Source organism: Mus musculus, chromosome 4 (assembly GCF_000001635.26).
Source record: "Mus musculus strain C57BL/6J chromosome 4, GRCm38.p6 C57BL/6J".
In the NCBI taxonomy this organism is placed as follows: Eukaryota; Metazoa; Chordata; class Mammalia; order Rodentia; family Muridae; genus Mus; species Mus musculus.
The window spans coordinates 52,590,588-52,618,320 of record NC_000070.6 but is presented as its reverse complement, the minus strand read 5'-3'; the positions used below and the strand labels follow the sequence as shown (position 1 = coordinate 52,618,320).

The following is a 27,733-nucleotide window of genomic DNA, read 5'->3' as shown; positions in this document are numbered from 1 at the left end:
TATGTGTGTACATATATACATATCTATACAATATATACATATGTTATAAGTTACATAAAATATTATATATCTATAGCCTTTTTAGTTCAAAATATGACTTAATATTTAATGTAGATACATACATCTTGTTTTAAAGCTTAATGAAAAAAAATTTCAACCCACTAAGTAACTCTAATACTACTAAAATTATTGATACTACCTGTAATTACAATACTTTATAAGTCACATTTTAAAGATTTATTAATTTACATCCTAAATGCTGACCTCCTCCCTGCAGAGTTCCTTCCCTCTCCCCCTTGCCTCTGAGAGGGTAGCTCCCCATCAGGAATCTCCTGACCCTGTTGTATCAAATCTCTACAAGACTGGGCACATCCTCTCTCACTGAGGCCAGACAAGGCAGCCCTCTGCTACTTATGTGCATGTATGCTCTTTGGTTGGTGGTTCAGTCTCTGGGAGCTCCCAGGCATCCAGGTAAGTTGACACTGTTGGTCTTCCTGTGGGGTTGTTAGGTATCTCCTTGAGAGCCTTCAGTCCTTCCCCTAACTCTCCCATAGGGGTTCCTGACCTCTGTCCAATGTCTATCTTTGGTTATCTGCATCTGTCTCAGTCACCTGCTCAGTAGAATTTCTCAGACAGCTGCTATGCTAGGCTCCTGTCTGCAAGCACAACATGACATCATTAATAGTGTGAGAGATTGGTCCCTGCCCATGGGGTGGGTCTCAGAATGGGGCAGTCACTGGTTGGCTCTTTCTTCAGCCTCTGCTCTATCTTTGTCCCTGCATTTCTTTTAGACAGGACCACTTTTGGGTCAAATGTTTTGTAGGTGGGTTGGTGTTCCCATTCCTCTGCTGGAGGTCCTGTCTGGCTACTGGAGGTGATCATGTGTGTGTGTGTGTGTGTGTGTGTGTGTGTGTGTGTATGTATGTTTCTATAACATAAAAAGTCAAAAACTTATAGAATTAAAAATTTAAAATGTAGATATAAGTACTCCACAGATTGCTGCACAGCCCAAAATCTACTAGAGGCCACTAAACAGGTTACTATCTACCTAGATCCAGCAACAAAACAAAGAAGGCAAAATGGTGGTAAAACATGATTCTGGTCACAAATACTGCAGGGAGGACAGGATGTGTTCAGAATTAAAGTCTGTGACGTGGTTTACAGAACAATCATTGTTTCAAGAGTTCTCAACTCCACAGTTCAAAAGTGATTGAATCCGTTTCATTTAACTGAGGTGAAAACAAGATCACAGAGAACTTATCTGAGATCATACAGTTCAATAATACCACAGTAATAAAATATAAACGATTTCCACATGGAAAACCATGGATTAAGTATTATGAGAAGGAGGTATTCATCTAAAGCAGGATATTTATAGTGTATTCTACTGGTAAAAGATAGTCTATGCAGATGTCAGATTATATATATATATATGTATATATGTATGTATATGTATATGTATATATTTACATATATATGCATGTGTGTATGCATTTTCTGTGACACCATGGGTCAACTGTGCATATACACACACACACATATGTGTGTATGTATATGTATATGTATATGTATATGTATATGTATATGTATATGTATATGTATATGTATATGTATATGTATATGTATATATGGTACTGGTGGGAAACTAGGAAGAAAGTTACATGAATAAAATTATATATTAGAATTTTAGTATCATATATAATATATAGTAATATAATAAATAAAATATATTTCATATAATATATAATAAAATTACATATTAGAATTTCTGGAGAAAGGGAACCCAGAGTCAAGAACAACAGTTGAGAGTTTACTCTGCTTTTTCTGGCAAGGTCAAATATCAGGGTTTTCTCATGCAGTAGCTGTGGGAATTAATGCATGCACAATAACTAAAATATGTGCCCCAAATGCAAAAGTATTCAATGTCTTTTATTTTCTATATTAGCACCTGCCAATGTCTCAGCACCTCATTTCTGCTTACCTGCTTTTTATTAGAAAGGCGACCTATGCCTCAAGGAGCAACTGCACCTAGAGCATTGGAGAGTCAAGGACACAGAGAAAAACATCTTTGAACCTAGGAGGCTTCGGCTGACCCACAGAGTCACAGAAGATGCTGTGTGAATTGAAGCTTGTGAATTGAAAATCAGTCACCTCCCTCCTCTCAGCTAACACAGATGAACCCATTAGCATCAAAAGGACAATGGAGAGTGGATTTGGGAGTGAGGAATTGGTTTTTATCCTTACAAATAAACAGAAGTGACCCCTTAGAACCTTCACCTCCATGGTTATGTTAGCATTCTGGATTATGAATGGAAATGTGTTCTCAGCAGTGGAGAAGACTGGATGTTACAGGTCCTCACTATGTCTAGGTTAGATTTGAAAAACTCAGTCAACCATAATAAGCTATAAAAACACAAAACGTTTTCAGTTAGACCTGCACTTCTCTCTCAGCTCTGCTGTTTGGGATGATATCTCTCTGAAACGCATCCTCCCTCGTTGAAAACGCAAGCATAATTAAAGCCACCTTATGTGTGATGGAGTAAAGTGACAGGTTTTGGAGGTGTGTTTGCTATGAGGTATGAGACACTGATAAGTGAAAATATGTGACTGCAAGAAAGTAAGTTGTATCAACTGTAACATAAGGTCACCCAAATGGAGATTTCCACAGAGGCCTGTCATCTCATAAACAGACTCTAAGGTAATCCAACATTACCACTCTATAGTCGTGATAAGTTGCTTGCATAAGACCATACAGGTTATCTAAGATCTCTCTAAGGACTGCTTTCCTTGTTTGAAGGTGATCATCTATTTGGGCCACTGCTCTTACACGCGTTCGCAACCGGCCAGGAAGAACGCAACAAACCGGAATCTTCTGCGGCAAAGCTTTATTGCTTACATCTTCAGGAGCCAGAGAGCAAGAGAGCAGGAGCTCTATTGCTTACATCTTTAGGAGCCAGAGCGCAAGAGCGCAAGAGTGCAAGAGAGCAAGAGCCAGAGCAAGAGCGCAAGAGCGCAAGAGCTTTATTGCTTACATCTTCAGGAGCAAGAAGCAAGAGCCAGAGCAAGAGAGAGCAAGAGAGAGAATGGCGAAACCCCGTCCCTTTTTAAGGAGAATTATTCTCCGCCTAGGACGTATTACTCCCTGATTGGCTGCAGCCCATCGGCCGAGTTGTCGTCACGGGGAAGGCAGAGCACATGTAGTGGAAAACTACCCTTGGCACATGCGCAGATTATTTGTTTACCACTTAGAACACAGGATGTCAGCGCCATCTTGCAACAGCGAATGTGAGGGCGGCTCCCCACACACTGCAGCTGCAGCTTACATTGCAAGGGTCACACTGAATCACTTTCTTCATCTAGAAGATGTAGACTGAGGCAAGTCTCATGAACAAGTGAGTTTGTGAAGAATCTGGGTTTAAGGTAAAGTAGTGGAAACTGAGCAGAGAGATATGGAGAGGGTCTTGGAAGCTTCGTCTTGTTTTCACTTGGTCCGTCTTCCTGTCTAACAAGTATTTTTTTGTTTTCATTTTAATGTTTTGCTCTATTTTTTTTTTTTGAGTCAATGAATTGCAACTCTGCATCCCTTATGTTTTGTCTGGCTGTCTGGCTGTCTGAGTGTCTGGCTGTCTCACTCTGTGTGTGTGTGTGTACCTACACATGATCACAAATACACTCTTTCCAAAACATCAGAGAAGCCTTGTTCCTTGGAGAGCATTTGTTCATCTGCCCATTAGATATCAGCTTGTCCAAGCTAGGAAACCCCGTTGCTGGCTCTTGCGCATACCTTTTGCCAGGTAGACACTGAAATGAACTACAGTTAGATAGGGATGTTCTGAACCACTGTAATGGATTTCCTGTTCCCAGTTTCAGTACCTTGTATATGCTCTAAATATAGCAATGACTGGTCAGCTCGTGGTTAAGAAGAGACTGCTCACCCAGCTTAGTGGAGCTGTGTATTTATAGGGAAAAAAACCTGGAATTCTAGTAATGGTCATAAATGAATATACATTAGGATAAAAATGTCTCTTGTGTACATTTTCTAAGATTTCTGTAAAAAAAAAAAAAGTTGCAAAGCCAATACATTTGCATTTGGGATGCTGTGCTAGCTCTTGGAGTTTTGTAAGGAACCAGAAACACTGGAGTCAGAAATATGATTTCTCTCCTTTAACAGTTTGACATCAGCCTTTCTTCTCACTGTGTCTCTCAGAAATCTCCAAAGACATGACAAGGAAATTCTAGACACTTTCATTTGCTCCTTTGTCTTGAAGTCAATTCTATTTCTTGGTAACCCTTGACAACAAATTCACCTGGCAGATTCCCAAATCTTCAAGCTACACAAGAGACTTCCAAAACCTTCCCCAAAAAGGCCCCGGTTCTCTGTGTGTTCTCTCATGCCACACACCTATGCATAACTCCATCACAATCCTGGTTTCAGAAAGGATCAAAGGATGTGAAGATGCACAGCACTGACTCAGCAAAACTCAGTGGAATTTTAAAATTAAAGAAGCACTTGAAAGCCAGGAAGATGAATCAAGTTCAAAAGACCCAGCCTCTGCTTCCAGTACCCTCTCCTTATAATTCATCTGTTTTTTTCTCTCTGTTAGCTTTCCTCCCCTTCACCTTAAACTCATATTCTTCACAAACTCACAAACATAGCTAATGGTAGAGTGCAAGCTTTAGCTCCTTTACCATCTGCCATCAGGGAGGAAGAACCACTCTTTTTTATTATTATTATTGGATATTTTCTTTATTTACATTTCAAATGTTATCTCCTTTCTAGGTCTCCCTTCTGGAAACCTCCTATCTCATCCCCCTATATGAGGGTGCTTCCCTGCCCACCTACCCACCCACTCCTGCCTTCTTGCCCTGGCATTCCCCCTGTGGGGGGTCATCGAACCCCCACAGGACCAAGGGAGCTGCTCCTCCCATTGATGTCCAACAAGGCGATCCTCTGCCACATGGAGATGGAGCCATGGGTTCCTCATGGATTGGCAGGATTAATATAGTAAAAATGGTCATCTTGCCAAAAGCAATCTACAGATTCAATGCAATCCCCATCAAAATTCTAACTCAATTCTTCATAGAGTTAGAAAGAACAATTCTCAAAATCATTTGGAAGAAACACTCTTATCTCAGAATAGTTTGAAAACTCTTGGGACATACAAGAATAGCTTAATCACTACCTGACTATCCTTTGGCCAAAGGCAAAATGCTTTGAATAGCTTTATGAGGAGTAGTCCCCATCATTGGATCTGGCTTCTGTGAGTGAAGAATCAGAACTGCTTAAAATACCTACATGTGAGGTTATGTGGAGAAGGCTGTAAAATACTAGAGTTTACATAAATGGATTTAAAATCTTAGTGGCTGAACAGTGATGATATATATATAGAGAGAGACAAGTAGATGTGGTAAGACAGTAGTCCTGTCATATTTTCTAGGCACACTAGTTCTGCTAGTAAGTAGATTGGTGTGAACTGATTCTATTAGTTCTAAAATATAACACACACACAAGCAAGTTTAACTTAATATGTATAACTTTGCTAAGTTATCTATATTTCTATTATTAATATAGTCTTTGTAGTTTTGGGAAATCTGACCAACCAATGTTCATAGTTAAACTCAAAAATATATAGAAGTAACATATTTAAAAGAAAGTTTAAACTATGTCCCCTTCCTTCTGTGGGTGTGTTTAGAATGAGGGTGGTATGTCCATGCCATGACATACTTGTCAGAGGAGAGTTTGAAAGAATTGGTTCTTTCCTTCTACCATGTGGTTCTCAGGGATTGACTCTAGGCAGCAAGCACTTCTACCCACTGAGCCATTACGCAGAGCCCAAGTAAAAAAATTTTTTTAGGAAATCTACTCATTTTAAAAAAGCAGACAGAAATATTTACATAAATGAATAATTTAATAATGTATACTTGTGCCCAAAAAAAGCTTTGAATTTAATCATCAGATATTTTGTTCTAGTTACAAAGTACTATGATAAATATTTTCATATATTTCAGATTAGATCCATACTTTCAATGAGCCTTGGTGGCTAAGTAGACTAATTTGCCTTTCAAAACCACTTAGATCTTTATGCTTCTGATGATATCTATTTTAGATTCATTCTTGGCTAGAAGGTTCTGAAGTCTTGAATTCCTTTCTTTTTCTAATTTACCTTCTGCAGGAAGTCACACATTCAGGATGAGAATTCAAAAAGCCTTTTTGGCTTTTATCCTCGAGATCCCCCAAGTCATCCCTGAATTCTGCTGTGGTTTGTGTACCCACACACTGGTATTTGGGTTTTTTGCGCCTATGTGTTCTGATTCTCGTAACTCTACCAACTAGGTGCTTCCCCTTCATACCAAGCTTACTTGGAGAGTGACATTTCTCAGTCTTTAGGCATGAGAGACTGTCACAATGTCCTCCAGTTTGAGATTCACCTTCACCCATGGATGCACATTTGCAATTCTTTCCAGCTGTTAAACAAACCTGGTCATGGTGGACTGGGCTCAAAGATGCCACCCTGTAGGTTGATTCACAGCCATGAGCACTTCCTTTTGACAGTGCACAGTGCTTGCTTCTGTGACTTTCCCTCAGAGAGAGATTACTCTGACCTCTGCTCATGGATTGCTTTCTAATTCTGACACACCAGGATTTGGATCTGGGTGTCCTGGGACTGTATTGTCTTTGGGTTCTTCTACTGTGGTGTGAACCAACTTCTACACATTGGGAGGACTGGCTGCACCTTACCATCTTTTTACTAATAGAAGTCAGCATCTTATCATTTCTAGTAGGAGAGGTGCTATTTTCGGAGACACAAAGACAAGAATGATTACTTTCTCTGGATTTGCTTTTTATCAAGATTCTTTCTTTGGGCAATCTTTGAAGAGCCTTTAGTGAAGATTCTTCAAGTTTCTTTCTTTCTGTTTCTTTTTTCTGATAATGTACCTGTTGGCCAGGATCCAAAACATTTGTTTCCCTTATATTGTACTTTTTGGGGGGTGCCTGATTAGAATCTACCAATGCTCTAAAGATGTTTGGACTTGTTTCATGACTCTTTAGATCCTGGACATGGCCAGGAGGCAGTTTTGTGCTTTCTGACTTTTTCTCTCGGTTATCATTTCTATAATACTCTTTGTCTAGCCTTCTTGCCCTGAGATAAGCCCAATTCAGTGAATTAGTAGTACACACCACGCCTCTGAAGTCATCTGATCCCCACTCATCTTTGGTCCAAACATGGCGTTTATTTGCTGGTTTCTGATGGGTTGTTGAGATTTGGGGATTTTTTGAGGAATGACCCTTAGGAAACTGTTTCAAGCCAGAGTCAGAGCTCTGCCCAGTCTTATTCCAGGTCTTCTTGGACTGCTTTATGCCTCGTTGAGATTTCATGAAGGAGAGCTCCTGTGGGAAAGAAAAGGCTGGAGCTGAAACCGTGCTCTTCTTTTTCGAACTCTTTGAAACAGGACACTGATAGATGGCATTGCGGTCATAGGTCTCCATGTTGTAAGATGAATCAACAAAACTGATAAACTCATGAAGAAAGTGCTGGGTGTATTGGAAGAGATAAGGCTCCAGTAGGTGAGTGAAAGCTTCACTGTTCAAGTTAAATTTCGTCATGTGATGGAGAATGGCAGTTAGGATATTCTTCACTGTGTAACCATAGTCTCCACAGATAGCTGTGAGTTCTCGTTTCAGCCAGGGAATCAGTCGGTGCAGGCTACTTGGATTTCTTTTAAAATAATGAGCTGAAAAGAACCTTTTCAGTCCAGAGCCCTGGACATATTTTACCCAGATCCCAGAATAGTACAGAGCTCTTCTAAACTTCACAACCACATGGTCTCTAAAATGGCTCAAGGACACAGAGTGGGGTGGAAGCCTCTCATTGTCTCCAAACTTGCTCAGTAGTTCTTGGATAGTCAGTTCTCTCAATGATCTGGTCTTCTTTGATGTCTGGCTGAGGTTTTGTGTTTGAGAGAAGTCCACAGAACTTTCCTCCTCTGAAGCGAGAAACGTGAAGTCTTCCTTGTTAGTGCTCCCCAGTTCATTAGAACAACACTGAGAAAGGAAGCGTTGCATGATGGGAGAGATTGTGGATTTCTTAGTTAACCTTGAGTATGAAGCGCCATCCCCTCTCTTTCCGGAAGAGTAATTCCAGTCAGACTCACTCGGACTACCTTCCGCACAGCTAGGGCACTCACACTTGGATGAAAGCTCGATCGCCATTGGCTTAACAGATCATATTTCATGAGTCGAAGGTGAGAAAAAAATACAGTTCCAAATCAGTTTCTCATCTTGCATGAAAAAGATCTATTAAAAGTACTCCATGCATGTGCTTATAATATGCTCACTCTGGAATTAATACTGGAACGACGTTAGGAGGAGACAAACTATTTCTCAAATTCTTGGTAACGTGCACAGGGCGCACAGTGAATACGAGGCAGTGAAGATACAGGCATTTTGTGGTTGTTTCTTTTTCAACGTAGTTTTTCAAGGTCTGAAAGGCAAGCTCAAAGAAAAGAAAAGAAATGTTATCCCTGAAAACATACGCATACAAGTAGTAGTCTACAGATTGTGCAGGTTGTATTTATTTACTTACTAATACCTCTCTCTCTCTCACACACACACACACACACACACAACAACAACAACAACAACAACAACAACAACAATTAAAGGAAAAGAATTCCTGAATTTGACAGAGAGCAAGGAGGAGTAGTACATGTGAGGAAAAGAAAATGGAAATGATGCGATTATATTATATAATCTCAGAGGATATATTTTTAAAAATTTAAGCATCATATTCTTTGACCTGACAATTCTAACTATAAACTTTTATTTTAGATATACAGAAAGTACACAAATTGACAGTTTGAATGGTGGTTAAAAAAAACAACTGAAAATAACCTAAATGTACATCAGTGAGAGATGTGTTGGATGAATGATGCTCTGTTCATTGTATTTAATATTAAGCATCTATTCAAGTGAAATGAGAAGGCTTATTACCAAGAAAAGTAGATGGCTGAATATACTGTTAACTTAAATAAAGAAATATGGAACACCATGTAAACTGTTGGACAGTCAGACTTAGTGGCTCACACTTGTTATGCTAGCAGCACTGGGGAGGATGAAAGGGAAGGAGGTTGCTTTCTATGGGACCCAGCTTGGGTTCTTAGACACTGATTATTTGATGCGAGTGCTATAAACTAGGTGCAAATAGAAGCAATACATTTACACTAGGAATAACAAGTTATATCTCTATTATACATATTTGTGTGGATGATTATGAGAAAAATTTTCAGAAGTAAGATGTTTTAAAGCATATTGGGAGAAGGACATGAACACTGGTCATTGCCTACATCTGGTGCTCTCGAGCTTCAGTTCTGATAGGCAGAACTGACAGCTACAAATGACAGGGGTCAACGAATAGAAGGTGTTTGAGGTTGAACATTCGATACAAGACACCTTTCTCAGTCTGTGTATACAAATGTTGGTGTCTTAAAGGAGATTAGCTTTAAAATACCACCCCAAGGAGTCAACATAAAAACTTATAGCTAGAAATAAGCCAACATATTTATAGATTAATATCAAACAATGTGTTCTGAAAGTAGCTGAAGGACTCATAATTTTAATTTTACAATGATTCTAGTATAAATAAAGGCAAACAAATTCTCTCAGGAGCACAGGACACTCAAGTCTCATGAGAAATTTCCCAAAAATGAATTTATAACTAAAAATCAGTAACAAACTTGGTGCAATACTGCGATCCTTGATACATGGAAGGCCGAGGAAAGAAGATCACATGTTCAAGCCCTGCCTGGGCTACAGAGGAGTTCAAGGCTATCCAGGGCAATTTAGCTGAGATCATGTCCCCAAATTAAAAATGCAGAGCACTAGTATTTGTAGAGAATTTATTAGCATACGTGAAGACCTTGCTTCAACTACTGGTATCATTGCAATCAAAGAGAGAATGTGTGTGTGTGTGTGTGTGTGTGTGTGTGTGTGTGTGTGTGTTTGTGTGTGTGTGTGTGTGTGTGTGTGTGTGTACCCAGAAGGATATGAAACACAATCAAATAATATTAAGAGAAATAAAAATGACAAAAATTGAAAATTTAAATGGATCAAGCAATATAAGCACAGCCAAAGAGAGATACTGCCATGGCACAGTAGAGCTCTGAACCCATTACTCAGGCTGCATCAAGAGAGGCAAAAACAAAAAAACAAACAAACAAACTGGAAGATAAGAGAAAGAAAACAAAATGACTAGGTTTAAGATGGAAACTAGAAAAGGCAGTTGTGAAAGAGATAAGGGCTCACATCTTTCAAGGATGTGTAAAATATGTAAATCATCACTTAGAATTATAATAACATTCAACTGTAGCCAATAACAAAGAAACCCAGATCAAAATAAACCAAAGTGAAGCTGCAGTACATGAAACATAAAGTGCTTTTTCAATTGTCACTAAAAATGATGAGTATATCTTCAAACTGTTTAAAGCCAATACCATTCTGGAATTATATAGTCAGTAGATGTGGCCGTCATGAAGCAGATCAAAATTTTATAGGATTTCAGAGAGAGACATTTTGGGGAACTAAAGCTCCAAAACTTCACACACCAGCATTCTCTCAAGAAGAATGTGTGTGAAGTATAGTCTGTAAGAAAAAAATGCTGGAGGAAAACAATTAAGAGTTGGAAGAGAGACTAGCAAGAGAGCATGGTGGGCATGAATCCATATAAAGAAGCGGTGTGCAGAATAGCATCCCAAAGATGATTTAAGAATTATGATGACAACAAAACTCCTATCCACCTTGGCCGTCAACTTTATGGCCATGTTGCTCCATGTGTAACTGCTGCAGGAATCCCTTATGTAATCCTATGACAGACTTTCGCCTTTGAAGAATCTGTCTTCAAAGACCTAAGTTAAAGCCAACTTGTCATTCCATAATGTCAGAGAAGATGAATTTCAGAAATTAGCTCAATATTCTAGACACAGCTCCTTTCAATAGACTATTTTCTCACCAAGCCTTCATCTTGAAAAGGAAAAGGGCATGTATTGCATTCCTCAGTAAATGAACAAGACCCCATTCGGCTGAACCTTAGCTGCTGGATTCCTTTGTTTATACTGATTAATCTCTTCTGTTTACCCTAGAGACAGAATTCAGAACTCAGGGCAAGTTCTATTTCAGGCTGAAGTTACAGAGAAAGCGTCATGAAGCTTGGCATATTGTATTTCGTATGAGCAAGTCATGTTAAGATGCAATGATGAATAAGACAGGATTCAGGCCAATGATTTAGAGGAATCTTTCATCTTCTAGTATATCTAAAGCAACACACTAGCAAGAAGTCTGACTCAGAAGATAGTAAACACTAAATGGAATGCAGTCTTTCTTGATGAATAAATGCTCCTCCCCCCAAAATATGCAAATGTTTGGATTTAAATTATTTAATCACAAACTTGTCACTTTCTCTTTAAACAATGCTTATGAATAAACAGTTTAATATGTACACAAGATGGAGTTACTCACGTCTTGGCTGTGAACTACCATTTTGGAAGCAAAATGAGTTTAAACATTTTTTTCACATTTTTTTTACTCATTCATGTCTAAATAGTAGGTAGCAGACCGTACTATTGGAGCATTATTCTTTATTGTTGTTGCTTCTCTGCTGTGCTGCAGTAGTTTAGCTTGGTTGTGGTTGTTCAGGTCACTCGGTTACCCAGACCTGGGATGAAACACCGAAGATTGAAGGGCATTTGGGAGGAATCAGAGAAGGTTTCTGGCATCTAATAGTTATTTAATAGAACAGTCATTTTAAGTGTTACTCAGAGAGGGTTTCATGCAATACACTGTATCACCTCTTGTGTGTGTGTGTGTGTGTGTGTGTGTGTGTGCGTGCGTGCGTGCGTGTGTGTGTGTGTGTGTGTGTGTGTGTGTGTGTGTGTGTGTGTGTGTGTGTAAGCCTGTCTACAGAGATGAGAGAAGAGCTTTCTGAAAGAGTTAGTTTTCTCCTTTCACCGTGCTGAGGCCCGATCTCTTCTGCTATTTCTGACATGCACATACACTAGGCTGGCTGGCCCATGAGCTTTGGGATGATTCTTCAGTCTCTTTCAATCTCACCATAGAGTGGTCAAATTACAATTGTGTACAACCATTGCCAGATTTCTTGCATGGGTTTTGGACATGGAACGCAAAGAATCGGGCATGCAAAACAAGCACTTTTACCTAGTTAGGCATTTTTCTAGCCCTTCTTTTTTTTACAAAAAAAAAAAAAAAGTGTTTTCTATAAGAATTCTGTAACTTCAGATAAGCAGAATTTTTGAAAGTTTGCAACTCTAGGACAATACACACCACCAGCCCTACTTAGAGGGAAGTGAAGGGGACACGTGCTTTTCTCATACTAGTCTCTTACTCCCTGAGCTTTGTGACATGATTAGATGAGATAGTAGACGGTAGAAGTTAACGTATTTCAGAAGTCGCTCATATACACATCAGTGAACACAGAAACAAATCTGCATCCTCTTTACCCCTCCTATCTTTCTCTTCCTTTCCTTTTTTAATTTTTTCTTTCCCTCCCTCAGTTCTTAAGGTCTCAGAATTCAAAAGCAGCAACGAGATGAAGAGGATACTGGGAAGGGCATGTCTTGCCATTTAAAGTGAGGACTCATCAGGTTAAGGAAGATTATCACGTAGCAATGGCAAGACAATTCCAAACAGTTCATCCGATAACCAGGGGCTAGAAACTTGATCTTCTGTTTTCTGACCTGGGTCCTGAGTACAGGACTTGGAAGACCATATCTTCTGACTTTGTTTATGACTTTAGAGCAGAGTTTCTATACTCATTGGGATGCATAATTATTTGTTATAGACTGTAGGGTGCTAAGTATTGTCTTTAGTCCCTACCTAGAAGGTGCAAGTGGTACCCTACACCAAGCAGAAAGGTCTCCAGATACTGGTATTGCCCACCCTGCCCAGTTAAGAACCCTGTTTGTAGTGTTAGCTTAGTATGTTTGGAGATGCATTCCTTGCTGTACGAGAGCAATTCTTCTACTAAAGCAAACAAACAACAAAAAGCAAAAACAAAATCACAATACACACACATTTGTAAGAAAGACCCACGTATAAAGTAGCTTAAAGATCAGGAGTTTGACACCAGAAAAAAAATCTACTTACATTTTGATAATTTTTTTGTTTGAAAAAAAAATTTTAGATAAGTAACTTAAGTGACTTCACTATGTTTTAATCACTTAACTTGGATGCTGGGCCATGAGACGTTTGTTTGTTTGTTTGTTTGTTTGTTTGTTTGTTTGTTGTTTTATAGCACCCATCACCACAATGTGTTATGCTAACATGTGTCTGTTTCTTCTCTGCTCTCACTGAAATAGAAGCTTCATGAGAACAGGATTGTATCTGTGGTTTATACATCACTGGGTGTCCACTGCTTCAAATAACTGACATGGAAGGATGCCCTATGGGTAACTGTTCAACAAATTTGGGGTTAAAGATTTTTGAGGACAGGGGAGATGGGCCATCAGGTTAAAGCACTTGTCATATAAACCCAGTCATCTGAGTTTGACCTCCAGAAATTACATTAAAAATGGGGAAGCAATATAGTGGAGTGCATCTGTAATCTCAGTACCCTACAGAGAGACGGAGTTGGAAACCAGAGAATCACTCCAATGCTTTCAGGCTGGCTAGCCTAGGGTACTCAGTGCAGCAGCAGAAATGAAAATGTTTCTGCCTCAACCGGTTGAGAGGTGACAATTGACTCCATAGAATTTGTCTTTGGGCCTTGGTACCTGTGTACCCACACACATACCTTGAAACACACAGAGAGAGGGAATGGGGAGAAAGAATAAATAAAAGTTAAAGATGAAAATGCTTCACAGTTACAGAGACAAAGTTTGGAGCTGTGTCAAAAGGATGGACCATCTAGAGCCTGCCATATCCAGGGTTCCATCCCATAATCAGCTTCCAAACGCTGACACCATTGCATACACTAGCAAGATTTTGCTGAAAGGACCCAGATGTAGCTGTCTCTTGTGAGACTATGCCAGGGCCTAGCAAACACAGAAGTGGATGCTCACAGTCAGCTATTGGATGGATCACAGGGCCCCCAATGGAGGAGCTAGAGAAAGTACCCAAGGAACTAAAGGGATCTGCAACCCTATAGGTAGAACAACATTATGAACTAACCAGTACCCCGAAGCTCTTGACTCTAGCTGCATATGTATCAAAAGATGGCCTAGTTGGCCATCACTGGAAAGAGAGGCCCATTGGACTTGCAAACTTTATATGCCCCAGTACAGGGGAACGCCAGGGCCAAAAAGTGGGAGTGGGTGGATAGGGGAGTGGGTGGGAGGGTATGGGGGATAGCATTGGAAATGTAAATGAGGAAAATACCTAATAAAAAGTATAAAAAAAAAGAAAAGAAAATGCTTCACAAATAGTGTCTGCTGAATAAATGCAAATTAGGTTTTGTCAAGACTCTAACAACATTTTAATCAATGTAATAACATACGGTTGTATTTTGCCCATCTTTGCTTAAAGATACCATGCTTAATATACTAATGTGTTAACTGAGAAATCGAAACTCGTCAGTCTGTAAGTCCCACACGTAAGACCTCAAAAGTAAACGCCAAGTTCAATGCCTCTGTTCCATGTCTGCCACATATGTGGGGATTTCCAAGGCATCTTTCTGTCATTTATTTCTAGTTTGACTGCATCGTGATTTGAAGGCATACTCTCTGAGATTCCTGTCCTTTTTATATTTGCTAAGGTATATTTTATGGGTCAGGATATTGTCTGTCTTAATGAGTATTCCATGTGAGTTTGATGAGGATGTGCAATCTGGTGTTGGTAGGTGGACTGTCCTATAACTGTCAACTAGATCAAGCTGATTGACAGCAGAACTCAAGTCACCCATATCCTTACTGATTCTGTGCCTGCTTGGTCTATCAATTACTGAAAGAGGGTGGTATGGGCATCTCCAACTATAATCCTGTATTTGCCTTTTTCTCCTTGCAGTTCTAGTGCACTAGGCTGCATACATATTGATGTCCCTTTGCTAGGTGGATATTTCCATATACAATAAGAGTTCTTTATCATATACAATGTATCTCTTTTTCTCTGATAATTTTTCTTGAGTTGATGTTTGCTTTTTTTTGACAAGTTTCTGTAGCAATTTTAGTTTTCTTTTAATTAGTGTTAGCATAGTATATCATTCTCTGACAAGAGCCATCTAAAAGAGCTTAAAAACTAGCAGGTGATCTTCCTGAGAGTTCCACCATAGACTGTCACTCTGTGATGGATTTGCTTCTGTAGGCAAGGCTGAGATTATATCCGAGGAAAGATTCCTGCTAGTAATATGCTTTTCCTGTTATTATTAAATAAATAACACTCACTAGGAGTTGAACCACCTTTTTGAGCAGATTTATGCAGACCTAAGAAGATCTTTTAGTAATGCTATATAGACAAATAGGTAATGATTCTATAAAAGTCCCGATTTGATTCAAATAATTTTAGGAAGAAAGGTTTTAGAGATAGTCTTAGTTGCTAGAAAAAAACGATATAAAGTCAAGAATGGAACGTGCCCTGTCCTCAGAATAGTAAGTAAAGGCTGCATAATAAGAAATACAATGAGCTTTCATAATTACACTAAACTCCCGTTCTATGTAACATTTATCTCTGAGGTAATTTTCTAAAGAATTTTTTGTCTAAGAAGGTATAAAAGACCAGAGAGAAGAAATAAAGATGTTGGTTGAGTGGTTTTACTTGGAGAGGTTCTACCCCACCCATCCACCCACCCATCCATCCATCAAAATGTGCATATTTGTCTATATATTTGTGTGACTGTATATGTCTATATATGTAAGCATCTATGAATACTTGTGGAGTTTGTTGTGACAGTCCAGCCTGGCCAGAGTGTGGGTGTGTAAATGTTTGAATGTATGTGTGTCTGTGCATATTTGACTGCATAAACCATCTTAATTCTTTTCCTTTCCTTCTGCTCTGGTCTACAAAGAGTTAATCAGCTTAGCCAGAGAGGCTTCTGGCTGATTCACCCAAGAAAGGAGCACTGGCCAAAAATCCTTTTACTTAATTTCCCTCTGTTTTACTTTGAGGTGCTAAAAGCCAGAGACTGAAGTTTCTGGCTAAAGAGGAACTTAGGCAGGTCAGCTACCACTCCAGGGTAACTTAAACTTAAGACAGGTAAACATTTTATTATAGAAAAGGCAACTCTAAATATCTCACAAGACCAACCTCTGCCTCCCAAGTGCTGGGATTAAAGGCGTGCGCCACCACTGCCCTGCTTCACGAGGCCACTTCTTGCCCCTGCTGAAGCTTCTCCCCCTTGACTTACCTCAAGAGAGAAGCATCATGGTTAGCCCCCAGCAATCAACTATTCTTTTACTCTGAATAGAATTTTCATGGTTAGACTGGGTTTCATGTATATAGCATTTTTTTCTATCTACTGTGTTTCAATCAGTCTAGTTAGAGGCCTCACATTTAAAATGGTTATTGATATAGTTTAATTAATACTTGCCATGTATCCTAGTTTGCTTTCTGTTGCTGTGATAAACACCATGACTAAAAGCCACTGGGGGCAGAGGGTTATTAGCCTTACAATACCAGGTACAAGACCATTATTTCAGTTGGCAATTTACAGTCTATCACTTAGGGAAATACAGGGCAGGGACTCAAGCAGAGGCAGAGGCAGAGGCAGAGGCAGAGGCAGAGGCAGAGGCAGAGGCAGAGGCAGAGGAGACAGAGGAGGCAGAGAGGCAGAGAAGGCAGAGGCAGGAGGCAGAGGAGGCAGAGGCAGAGGAGGCAGAGGCAGAGAGGCAGAGGCAGAGGCAGAGGAGACAGAGGAGGCAGAGAGGCAGAGGAGGCAGAGGCAGGAGGCAGAGGAGGCAGAGGCAGAGGAGGCAGAGAGGCAGAGGCAGAGGCAGAGGCAGAGGAGGCAGAGAGGCAGAGGAGGCAGAGGCAGGAGGCAGGAGGCAGGAGGCAGGAGGCAGAGGAGGCAGAGGCAGAGGAGGCAGAGGAGGCAGAGAGGCAGAGGCAGAGGCAGAGGAGGCAGAGGCAGAGGCAGAGGCAGAGGCAGAGGCAGAGGCAGAGGAGGCAGAGAGGCAGAGGAGGCAGAGGCAGAGGAGGCAGAGGAGGCAGAGAGGCAGAGGCAGAGGCAGAGGAGGCAGAGGCAGAGAGGCAGAGGCAGAGGCAGAGGCAGAGGCAGAGGCAGAGGCAGAGAGGCAGAGGAGGCAGAGGCAGGAGGCAGGAGGCAGGAGGCAGGAGGCAGGAGGCAGGAGGCAGGAGGCAGGAGGCAGGAGGGAGGAGGCAGGAGGCAGAGGAGGCAGAGGCAGAAGGCAGGAGGCAGGAGGCAGGAGGCAGGAGGCAGGAGGCAGGAGGCAGGAGGCAGGAGGGAGGAGGCAGGAGGCAGAGGAGGCAGAGGCAGAGGAGGCAGAGGAGGCAGAGGAGGCAGAGAGGCAGAGGCAGAGGCAGAGAGGCAGAGGCAGAGGCAGAGGAGGCAGAGGCAGAGGCAGAGGAGGCAGAGGCAGGAGGCAGGAGGCAGAGGAGGCAGAGGCAGAGGAGGCAGAGGAGGCAGAGAGGCAGAGGCAGAGGCAGAGGAGGCAGAGGCAGAGGCAGAGGTAGAGGCAGAGGAGGCAGAGGCAGAGGCAGAGGCAGAGGCAGAGGCAGAGGCAGAGGCAGAGGCAGAGGCAGAGGCAGAGGCAGAGGCAGAGGCAGAGGCAGAGGCAGAGGCAGAGGCAGAGGAGGCAGGAACCATGGCAGAAAACTACATACTGGTGTGTTCTATTTGGCTTCTGCTCAATCTGCTTTATTATATAGGAGGTACCTAAGGATGACACTGCCCACCGTGGGCTGAACCCTCCCACATCAATTAGCAAACAAGAAATATTCCACAGACATGCCCACAGACTAATCTAATCAAAGCATCTACTCAGTTGTGGTTTCCTCTTCCCAGGTGACTCTGGTATGTGTCGGGTAGACAATAGAAGTCTACCCAGCAGGCCATGCTTTTAGCTATTTTCTATTCGTTGCTTTTGATTTGTTTCCTTTCTGGTTCTTTATTTGAGGCTCACAAACACTTCAAGACAAATATTTCTTGTATGCATTCCCATTTCAAGATTAAGAAATCAGGAGTATTAGCTGACATAATTAACCAAAGCTATTTTGGAGAAAACTGACTTCCAGAATTTGAGAGTCATCTATGTTTCTCTCTCTCTCTCTCTCTCTCTCTCTCTCTCTCTCTCTCTCTCTCTCTCTCTCTCTCCAATTGAAAATACATTTTTTTCTTATACAATATGTCCTGGTTTTAGTTTCCCCTCCCTCTTCTCCCAGTTCCTCTATACCCCCCCCCCCTTCCCTCTGGATCCACTCCCTTTCTATCTCTCATTAGAAAAGAAAAGGCTTCTAAGAGATAACAAACAAATATGACAAATAAAATATAATAAGATGAAGCAAAAAAAAATGTGTATCGAAGTTGGACATAGCTACCTAAGAGGAGGAAAGGAGTCCCAAGAGCAGGCAATCAAGTCAAAGACCCCCCCTTTCTCTAAGTCAGGAGTTCCATATAAATGCTAAGCTGATAGCTATAGGGTGCACAGAGGACCAGGTGTAAGCCCATGTGGGCCTGTGCTTGCTGCTAATCTCTGTGACCTCCTATTTGCCTTGATTAGTGGATTCAGAGTTCCCTGTTCTCCTGGTGTCCTCTATCTCCTCTGGCTCTTGCAATCTTCCCACCTCATATTTTGCTGAATTGCCTGAGGTCTGAGGGGGCGTAATTTGATGAAGAACTCCAATTTCAACTCTACATGATGTCTGGCTGTGGGTCTCTGCATCTGTTCCCATCTGCCACTGGAGGAAGCCTCTCTGGTTGTCTGTGTTCTTTACATGAGTATCACCTCCTGTTTACTGAGGACTTTTAGAAATAAAACACGGAGAAAGCCCCTAAACCTACAAAACATTCCCAGTGTGTTCTTATTTCCAGAAGGCTTTGTTAAGAATCCGGAATATCTGCTCTAGGAAAACCAAAGTATCATGGATCAAATAACAACCAACTAATAAGAAGTTCTAACAGGGTTAGCATAGTAACAAGACTATAAGAGGGAAACACAGGCTTTTCTGCATTCTTGCAGACTAGAATTATTCAAGGATCACCATCATAGGGTGCCAGACTTCTTAAAGAGCATTAAAAAAAAAAAAAAAAAAAAGTCCAACCTTGTTCTCAGCCAGACCGTTTCATTTTATTTTCTAATTGACTGAGGTCATTTAAAATGAATTGTTACAACCTGGCTCTGGAAATCATCTATTTTCCCATAAAATGTCTTTCCTTGCTTCCATGGGGAAGAGCAGAAAGATAGAACTGGCCTTAGGCCCAAACCATAATTCTAGTAATTACTAGCACAAGTGACTGCAGCCATAATTGAGCCATTCAAAGCCAAATGGTAGTAGTAATTATTTTGTCGTATTTGAATAAAGAGTGCTTTTTGGAGGGAACAAGTTCAGTTGAGCTAAGAAGGCTTAGACAGTCAGCCATGGAGTCAGAGACCTTCCATATGCAGTAGGGGTCTTCCTGGCACCATAGCTCTCTTACTCGACAGTGATATATGCCCCTCGTTATAGATGATGGCCTTGTCACACTTAAACTAATCTCTCTTTGTGTTTTCAGGCCCAGCTCATTCCCCTGGGCAACAGTCATCAATTTACATGGAGAGGCACCGGGAGAAACACAAAACCTATCTATCACAATTGCTCAGAGTGTACTAGCAGTCATTTCAAGCCAAGCATGGATCCACATTTCAATCAGGCTCTACCCTTGCAGCATCATAAATAGTGCCAGGAGATGCATTGTTAAGAAAATGGATGGAAGAGAGTGACTCCTATGAAATATGGAGGCCAGTGAACTCTCTTCTCATATGACCACCCCAGTGTCCACGGAGTTAAGCATGGCTTGCACATTATCCAGACTTCCTGCAATCACCTGACTGCTTATGAATAGCCATCTCAGCATGCAAGTAGCTACAACAGAAGCCTCACGGGCCTAGGAATGTAGAAGCCTGAGAAGCAGGAACCATATCCACGAGTGTTCTTGGTCACCCAGATGACCAAGGCTGATCTGCTGCTCTCTCACAGACATATTCCCTGGGCCCGGGCTTCCTCTGTTCAAGGAGTTTGCTCCACTTTCCCCAAAAGAATTTATTTTCTTCCCAAGCCATAAATTTCTCAAGCATTGCTAAAAATGGAAATGGCACGGCCAATATTTTTCATGGTCAAAGAGTCAAATGGAAAGCAAATATTTCAATGTCATAGAAATCATGGTCCCACGACTCCATCAATTTGAATGACTAAACCTCCCATTTCTGAACACAACTTGAATATAATCAGCATACATTTAGTTTACTGCTTCTGCATATTCCTCCAAAAGTTCCTTTCCTTTTCTTAATATTTCTGTCACACACAATAATTCAGTTCAAAGCCAGGGAACTAATTGTGGAAAACAAAGCTTATTGGGAGTGAAGCCACACCCATTTTTTTGCTTGTTTCTATTATGCGTTCTTGTGATGAGCCTAGAGCCCAGCAGCGGCTACTCTAATATATAAATTGCAAGTTTGAAAACATTTTCTATTCACCCCTTTGCAGAAAATATTTCAAAACCCTGTTCTAGATTATGACCAGCACCTACTGTTATTAATCTACTTGATTGTGGCCTTTCAAAAGATTATTCTCCTCTGAGGATACTCTTATCAATCTCATACAGAAAGCTAGACCATGACACGATTTATTTTGGACCATTTTGAATGCCTTTTTCCTGTAAAAGACTAATCTCCTCGTGTTGCTATATCTCTCACATTCACACACTTAGATGACTTGACTTTATTTTACTCTTATCACTAAGAAACCCACCAGAATTGTGAAAAAGTATATACATGGACTGAATTTTAATAATCAGAGGCGCTATGAAATCTGCCCCAAATATTGATAAAAAGTAAGAGAGGCTCTTGACTAAAAAGGAGAATTCAACCCACTTTCCTGTGTATGTTTCACTGGGCTAGCACTATTCATGCAAAGAATCTATACAACTAGGAGTATAGGAAAGCTTAAGGTGGCCAAAGCTGTGCTTACACACAAGTTGGTAGCTTTACAAACTTTCTTTGAAATCCAAAAAGAGCAAGTATACCAAGATTTTACACAAAAGAACTAAACAAAGTAGTGCATAGGAGTACAAAGACTTGAGTGAGATGGCCATAGACATGAACTCTGAAATGGGACAAGTGGGGTGGAAGAGTGGCTAAAGAAACTAGAGATAGCATTGTAAAATGATTACCAGAGAAGAGGATATTATCAGAAAACAGATCAGTGACCCAAGTCATTGAGAGGAAAGCTAAATGCCAGCCTTTGGCAGATTCACTCCTTTAGTACTGAGTAGGACGGGGCCATATGCCTGCATGCAAGGCCACCTCCATGAAGTAATCCTGACTGAGTTAGATTGGACTCAGGACCCGTGCCTACTATCCTCAGGTCCTTTGCATTCCCATCTGCCTCTCTGGCTCAGTTGGAAACTAAGACTACATCACTGCACTGTGGATTCCCAGGAGGCTGGCCATGAGACTCCTCTTAGTACACAGGTACGAAGGGTCATATTTTGATGATTTGTACCAGATAACTCATAGAAAAAAATTATATAGCAACATTAAGCCACATGAAATAATAAATGAATTCTCCACTTTTTGTCTCATCTGCATATACCGTTTGCTAACTTTGATGGCTTAGTAAATTCTTAGTCAGTTTTTAGCACTTTGAAAATCATTTCTGTATACTGTTTGTTTGATGACTCAGTCTCTGGGAGCTCCCAGGGGTCCATCTGTAAGGGGAGGCAGGAAGGGGGGGGCAACATTTTGTATGTAAATAAATAAAATAATTAGTTAATAAAAAGAGAAGAAAATTATTTCTGGAAAAGTTGCTGTTGTAGGAAGTCCTGGTACCTTGTATTTTTATGGCTATGACCACTGAGAAGTCCGATCTGCTCTTAGAACCTTCAAAAAATCAGTTTAACTGCTAACTGCATTCTAAATACTTATGTTTGTCCTCTCAGTGACCTGTAGCTTCCTCCTTTCATGAGTGAAGCGTCATTTTCCAGCAGATGGAGACCATCAGAGCAAACCACAACTGGTCAAAAAATGCAAGAACAACTGACAATGAGGTGCCTAGCCTCAACTAATAAATCTATAACAAGTACACTGGAGACTCAGGGAACCTCAGAAGAGAGGGCAAGGTCCCACAACTAGATAAAGAGCTACAGGTTACTAATGACATTGGAGAGAGGAAGAAGGAATCTTCCCTTAAAAAAGATCCCTCTAATCTAATGCCAAGCTGTCAGCCCTAAAAACACATACATATGCACAAAAATAAGTAGAATCAGCAAGATACACACACACACACACACACACATAATTAATAGCTAAAGAAAAAGATAAAAAAGCACAAGAGGGTTAGAAAACAAAATAATTTATAGTAACTAATATGTCTGGAATTCCGAAGATTACTTGAACAGTTTCTTTGAATGAAGGGGACATATTTATGACATAAAACTAAAGAGAGACAAATAGATGTAAAATCAGAGGTGTCTGTTGCCCAAAAGCCCTGGATTTGAATTTCAGCTCCACCATGTAATGAATAGATGGTTTCCAGAGGTCTGCACACTCATCTGCATGCAGAGAGGAGGGTCTCCATGATGAAGGAGCAAAAGAATAGCACTGTACAGTGCCTGGGACAGTGAGTGGCAGTGACCAGATGCCACACTGGCAGGTGACACTGTGACAAGAGGGTAATTGCAGCCTTGTTTGCATATCTTCAACTTCAGATTATGAACTCTTCAAAAACAGAATGCGGTGTGCATTTACTGTAAGAATTTTAAAACTTAAAAGCCCCCACATTTGTAGAAAATACAGTCTACTGAGACATCGTCTAACATGGTTATTTTCAATTAGTACTAGGCTAACATTTCTGAGCACAGTTCATCTTCTGTCATTACACTGAGCCTTCATGTGTACATGTGTAGTTAGCTCCCCATTCTACCTGTTTTATCACTGAGGAAACTGGTAGCCAGTGAAATTATTTCATTCTATTAAGGGTATAAAAGTGAGTGGGCTGAACAGGTCTAGAATAGGAGATATCCAAATTCGTTAATTGTACAAATCTTTGCTGTGATATTTGATAATAGTGACATTTGAGAACCTGGCATTGCCTTATTTTGTCACATCAAGCATCATCTTATTGTCCTTTCATTAGCGTTTCACCACTCCTGTTGAGGATCGGAACGCTTGCTGTTTGCCTAGTTGGGGCATTGTACTGCATAGATGATCTCACCTGAAGTAGGAGCTACCACACGTGACTCCAGTTACTCCTAGATTTCAAAGGAGCTCAAGGACTTCACTATGGTAGCCACTGCATCTTAATTCTTAATGATTAGTTGCCGATTTGCTGAGTCAGCAGACTCAACGTGCAGTATGAAAATCTGTCAGTAAAATGACTGATACCAGCAGGAGCATGCATTAGAAACCCAAATTCCACGGGTTCAGGGCCATCATAATCAAACTTTTACTTAACGCCGTATACCTTTTAGAATGAACACACTGAAACAGAAAAGTCGACACACGCGCGGAGAAGATGCAAAGATCTCTCTTTTCTCTTGCGTTCTAACATGTGTACCCTTTTCGTTGCTAATCAAGAAACCATCAGATGTTAAAGTTCTATGAATAGTGAAATTGTGTCAGTCTCAGGGCAACCATTGAGTTGGAGAGCATGGCAAAGAGGGTTTCCGGTAAATTCTCTGTGCACCAGTAACGCTGTGGTTCATGCTTTGAGCAATGAACTAAGGCAACGCTCATAATAGGCAGCTGTTCATAACTCAGTAATCCGGGATGATTATTTTGTGAAAACAAGCACTTCTCAAAAACACTTAAACAGATATCTACTTTAAAAGAAGATAATGTTGGCAGATTGAAATGATGATAAAATGTGCTTGTTCCGTCCTTACCTCAAGCTAATTAACAGCTTGGCATGTCTCACATTGAAAGCAACCAATTATCACAGGACAAAATACTGGCCGTCAACATTTCTGTAATGCAGTTGGCACAGAAAGTGTCATACAAATAACTTCCAGCAAAGGCTAATGGAGACAGACACTAATGCCCCAGGCCAGCTTGAAAATGAAAGCTGGAACCCAAAACAATTAGACCTTTCATTATGGAAAAAGTAACTGTAGCCATTCAACACTGACACGGTTAAGATAGCCAATTGCTTCTCAAAAATAAACTGTGACCATCTTTCATTCTTCTGTGGGTGGGGGTGAACTTTCACCCTGTCAAATGTCCAAAGATTTAAGCAATGTCTCTGCCAGGAAAAAAGCCAGACATGGGAGGATCTGGATGCTATATTCCAGAATGCTACATCGCAGAAAAGAATGGTTTTGCCTAATCACACACTTGATATCTGGCACACACACACCACAGATTCTGTAGACTTCTTGTCCACGGAGACTCCCGATGCAATGAGTTTGATATATGTAACAAACACTGTAAAAATATCATGTCTATGGAGTGCTTTTTGGTGGTAAAATTATTCAAACAAATTGAGACCAATTCAATATATATTGTATATCTAATGTGAACCAAGTTTTGTGGTTGCTCATTGTCTTTGCTATCAATGGTCTCTCATCTTTCTGAAGAGATAGGTTAAGCATAAAATAATAAGTGTTTCAATAGCAAAGTATCCATGCTATCATCGTAGAGCCTTGAGGACATAGCTGAGAGGAGAATTATGTGGATATTTGAAAGAAGACCTACGGTAGCCTTGATTTTTATTTTTTTTATTTTTATTTTTGCCATGCTTATGTGCAAATTTCTGGATTTAGGATACATTTGCTTCCCACACTGGGATCTGTGTGAAGTACCAGCTCCTGTCACTGAGAGGTGGCTACTCATTTGCTGTTAGGAGCGATGTGGTTGTAAGAGGTATATTATACTTCTCCTGTGGGAGCCAAAGAGAGCAGAGTACTCTCTGACAATGTCTTTCCTGCAAGGAGGATGTACAGAAGTTCCGATGTGCTAGTTAGATTCAAAGACACCTATCAGGAACCTGTGAGTGTTCCCTAACACAGCAGAGAGGAGATTGCAGAAGAGAGCACTTTAAGGGGTTTGAGATGCCAAGATTAATCTCGATTTCCTGGCATAATCACAAAAACACTTGTAAGTGAAAAGGGAGATGGAAGAGTCCATTTCAGAGAGGGATTTGAAGATGCTGAGCTAGAAGAGTCTGGAAAAATATTCCACAGGAACCTGAGATATGTTAAGACCATCCATCCCAGATGACCCTACTCCAGGTCCTCCACATGACCCCCATGATCTATAGCCACTACAGATGTCCTCACTCTAGGGTTACAAAGGGACCCTCTTCTACTGATGCAGACTGTGCATGAGCCATCGTCTCCATCTTGATACACAGCACTCCTATCACCCTTACCAGGTCACTGTGTACTGCTGCCTCCTATGCTGCAGCCTAATGCCTAATAAATCCTCCTTTGGAACAATTTGCTGAGCCTGCAGTTTGATCTCCAGAGGACCACGCTGAGTTGGCTACACTAAAGGCTGGTAATCCTGAGGGTCACTGGCACCATGTGTGGGGCTAGTAGACAATGATGGAGCAACAAAGAATAGTCAGTAACCTGTTGGATCCGGTTGCTAGAAAAGTAATGGATAGCTACAGACTCTAGGAGCTGAGAGCCATATGCTCTCACTCAATGCTCAGCAGTTACTCTTAAGGAAGTTGCATTTTTCCAGCTCATAATTTATACCTAAATTGACCAAAAGAATGTTCAGCTGATAATAATGCATATGACTGAATCTGAAGAAACAGGAGGATGCCATAAGCCAAAGAATACTAGCAGGTTCTAGATGAGTGGTTCTCAACATTTCTCATGCTGTGGCCGTTTTATATATAATTCCTCATGCTGTGGTGACCCCCAACCACAAGGTTATCTTGCTATTACGTCTTAATTGTATTTTCTACTATTATGAATTATAAATATGTGGGATATCTGATATGTGATCTCCAAAGGATCACAACCCATAGATTGAGACCCCTGGCTCTAGAATCTAGAAGAAGCAAACAAATTTTTCTGGAAGAGCTCGCAGAAAGTACCTGTTGACAACCTCAGTTTAGCCACTTAGAGTTATTTTGGACTTCTGAAGTACAGAACTGTAAGTGAATAATTTTGGTTTTAGGCATTAAATGTCATATAATTTGTCGAAGGAGCCCTAAGAGACTATGATTGCTGTTATGTTTAATTTTAATTAACTGTCTTGATTGAAATAGGATCAATAAAGCAATACTCTGGGTGAATATTTTATGGGACAAACAAAAACAACCAGACCATGAAGACTTTACCCTAATGAGTGGATTAATCCCTGGAAAAATCTCCTAACATGACAAAAATACTGGGAGAACATGAAGGCAGGAGTTGGGGTCTATATGGAGGCACTGGTTTTCTGAGGGTGAGGTCTTGGAAGCTATTTTCTATTTATATAGTCTCCTATGTTTTCTCTCTGCTTCCAATCCACCAAGAGTTGAACATCTCATCTCCACCACACGCTTCTACTGCTGTGATGGGGCCATGCAACAGTGAACCAAGCCTTAAGCCAGGGAGGCAAAACTAAATCTTTCTTTTAAGTTGTTTCTACCAGGTATTTGCATACAATGAGGAGAAAAGTTGCCACATCCTGTGTGCTTTGTGTCCTCAAAGCATGAGAAGCATGGAAACAAAGAAAAGACAGACAGGCAGGCAGAAAGAGGAAAGCTGGGATGAGGCAGAAGTGGACTCACTAATGGAGAACACCTACCATGCCAGAAACCCAGAATCTAAGCCCATTTATCATGTGCAGTTCAGGAGGAGGAGTTAGGCAGTCTCAGAAAGAGGTCTCTGGAGGTGAGCAGTCTGGGGCTATAAACATTCAGGAGGAAGAGGTTACAGTTGCTAGCTATTGGACACACTTATCCATAAATACTCGTACTTGAACCCCCACGTTCCCCCCCCACCCCCCGCAGAAATCTTTACCATCCTTCTAGAGCCTGGTCCATGATGTGAATGGCTTTGCTAGTCTACCACGGGTCCAGGGTCTTGGTCTTTGTCATGACTGTGCCCATGTCAATGGTACACATTTATTTAGGACTTCACTCCCTCAGGGCTTCCTCTGTTTCCAGCAAAAACTAATGAATATAACAGCTAACATTCACAAGCCCAGTAGACACTGCCATCAGGAGATGTTTCCCAACCAATTCCTAACTAATTTTATTAGAGTTCATTGAGTTCAGAATGCACCATATTTTTAGGCAATTTCAGGTAGAAATGAGGTCATTCCACTCCTGTGCCTCTGGTTGTCTGTTGCTTTCTATTCTAATGTCATTTCTATACCAAGGCTAATTAATGTCCCTCTCTCAGGACACTGGGTTCTGTGGAGATTTTCGCATGGCAGGTTCTCAGCTCTTTCACAGATGGCAGTCACTAGTGACTCAGTAGTCAGTTAGCTATTCCATGTTGGAATGTTTCCCTTGGGTTCTGGGCCTCAGCAACATTTTTTAACCCAGCTAAAGCAGATCAGCAAAATCAGAGAAGTTGACTCATAGCTTCTTCTAAAGGCTGTGCTTCTTTCCAATTCCACTGGGGTCTTATTCCAT

At 41.0% G+C, this 27,733-nt stretch overlaps 1 protein-coding gene and 1 long non-coding RNA gene across 5 annotated transcripts; one reads left to right on the top strand and one right to left on the bottom strand.

The window, feature by feature from the left end:
• Positions 1–439: 439 nt before the first annotated feature.
• On the top strand, positions 440–2,873 carry Gm33435. Its single transcript, XR_390565.1, has 3 exons — positions 440–471; positions 1,996–2,698; positions 2,798–2,873. It is a non-coding gene; the product is annotated as a predicted gene, 33435 (long non-coding RNA).
• A 3,017-nt stretch (positions 2,874–5,890) lies between these two features.
• On the bottom strand, positions 5,891–22,047 carry Toporsl (topoisomerase I binding, arginine/serine-rich like). Of its 4 annotated transcripts, none has more exons than NM_026652.3 (2): positions 21,985–22,047; positions 5,891–8,495 (listed from the first exon to the last, which is right to left on the bottom strand). In NM_026652.3, exon 2 carries the CDS (start codon positions 8,210–8,212, stop codon positions 6,161–6,163), a length of 2,052 nt encoding a protein of 683 aa, NP_080928.1. In that variant the 5' UTR covers positions 8,213–8,495; positions 21,985–22,047; the 3' UTR covers positions 5,891–6,160. The 4 variants fall into 4 exon arrangements, with proteins under 4 accessions (NP_080928.1, XP_006538281.1, NP_001343222.1 ...); XM_006538218.3 differs by having other exon boundaries at positions 5,891–8,483; NM_001356293.1 differs by lacking the exon at positions 21,985–22,047 and adding an exon at positions 11,007–11,115 and having other exon boundaries at positions 5,891–8,483.
• Positions 22,048–27,733: the final 5,686 nt, after the last annotated feature.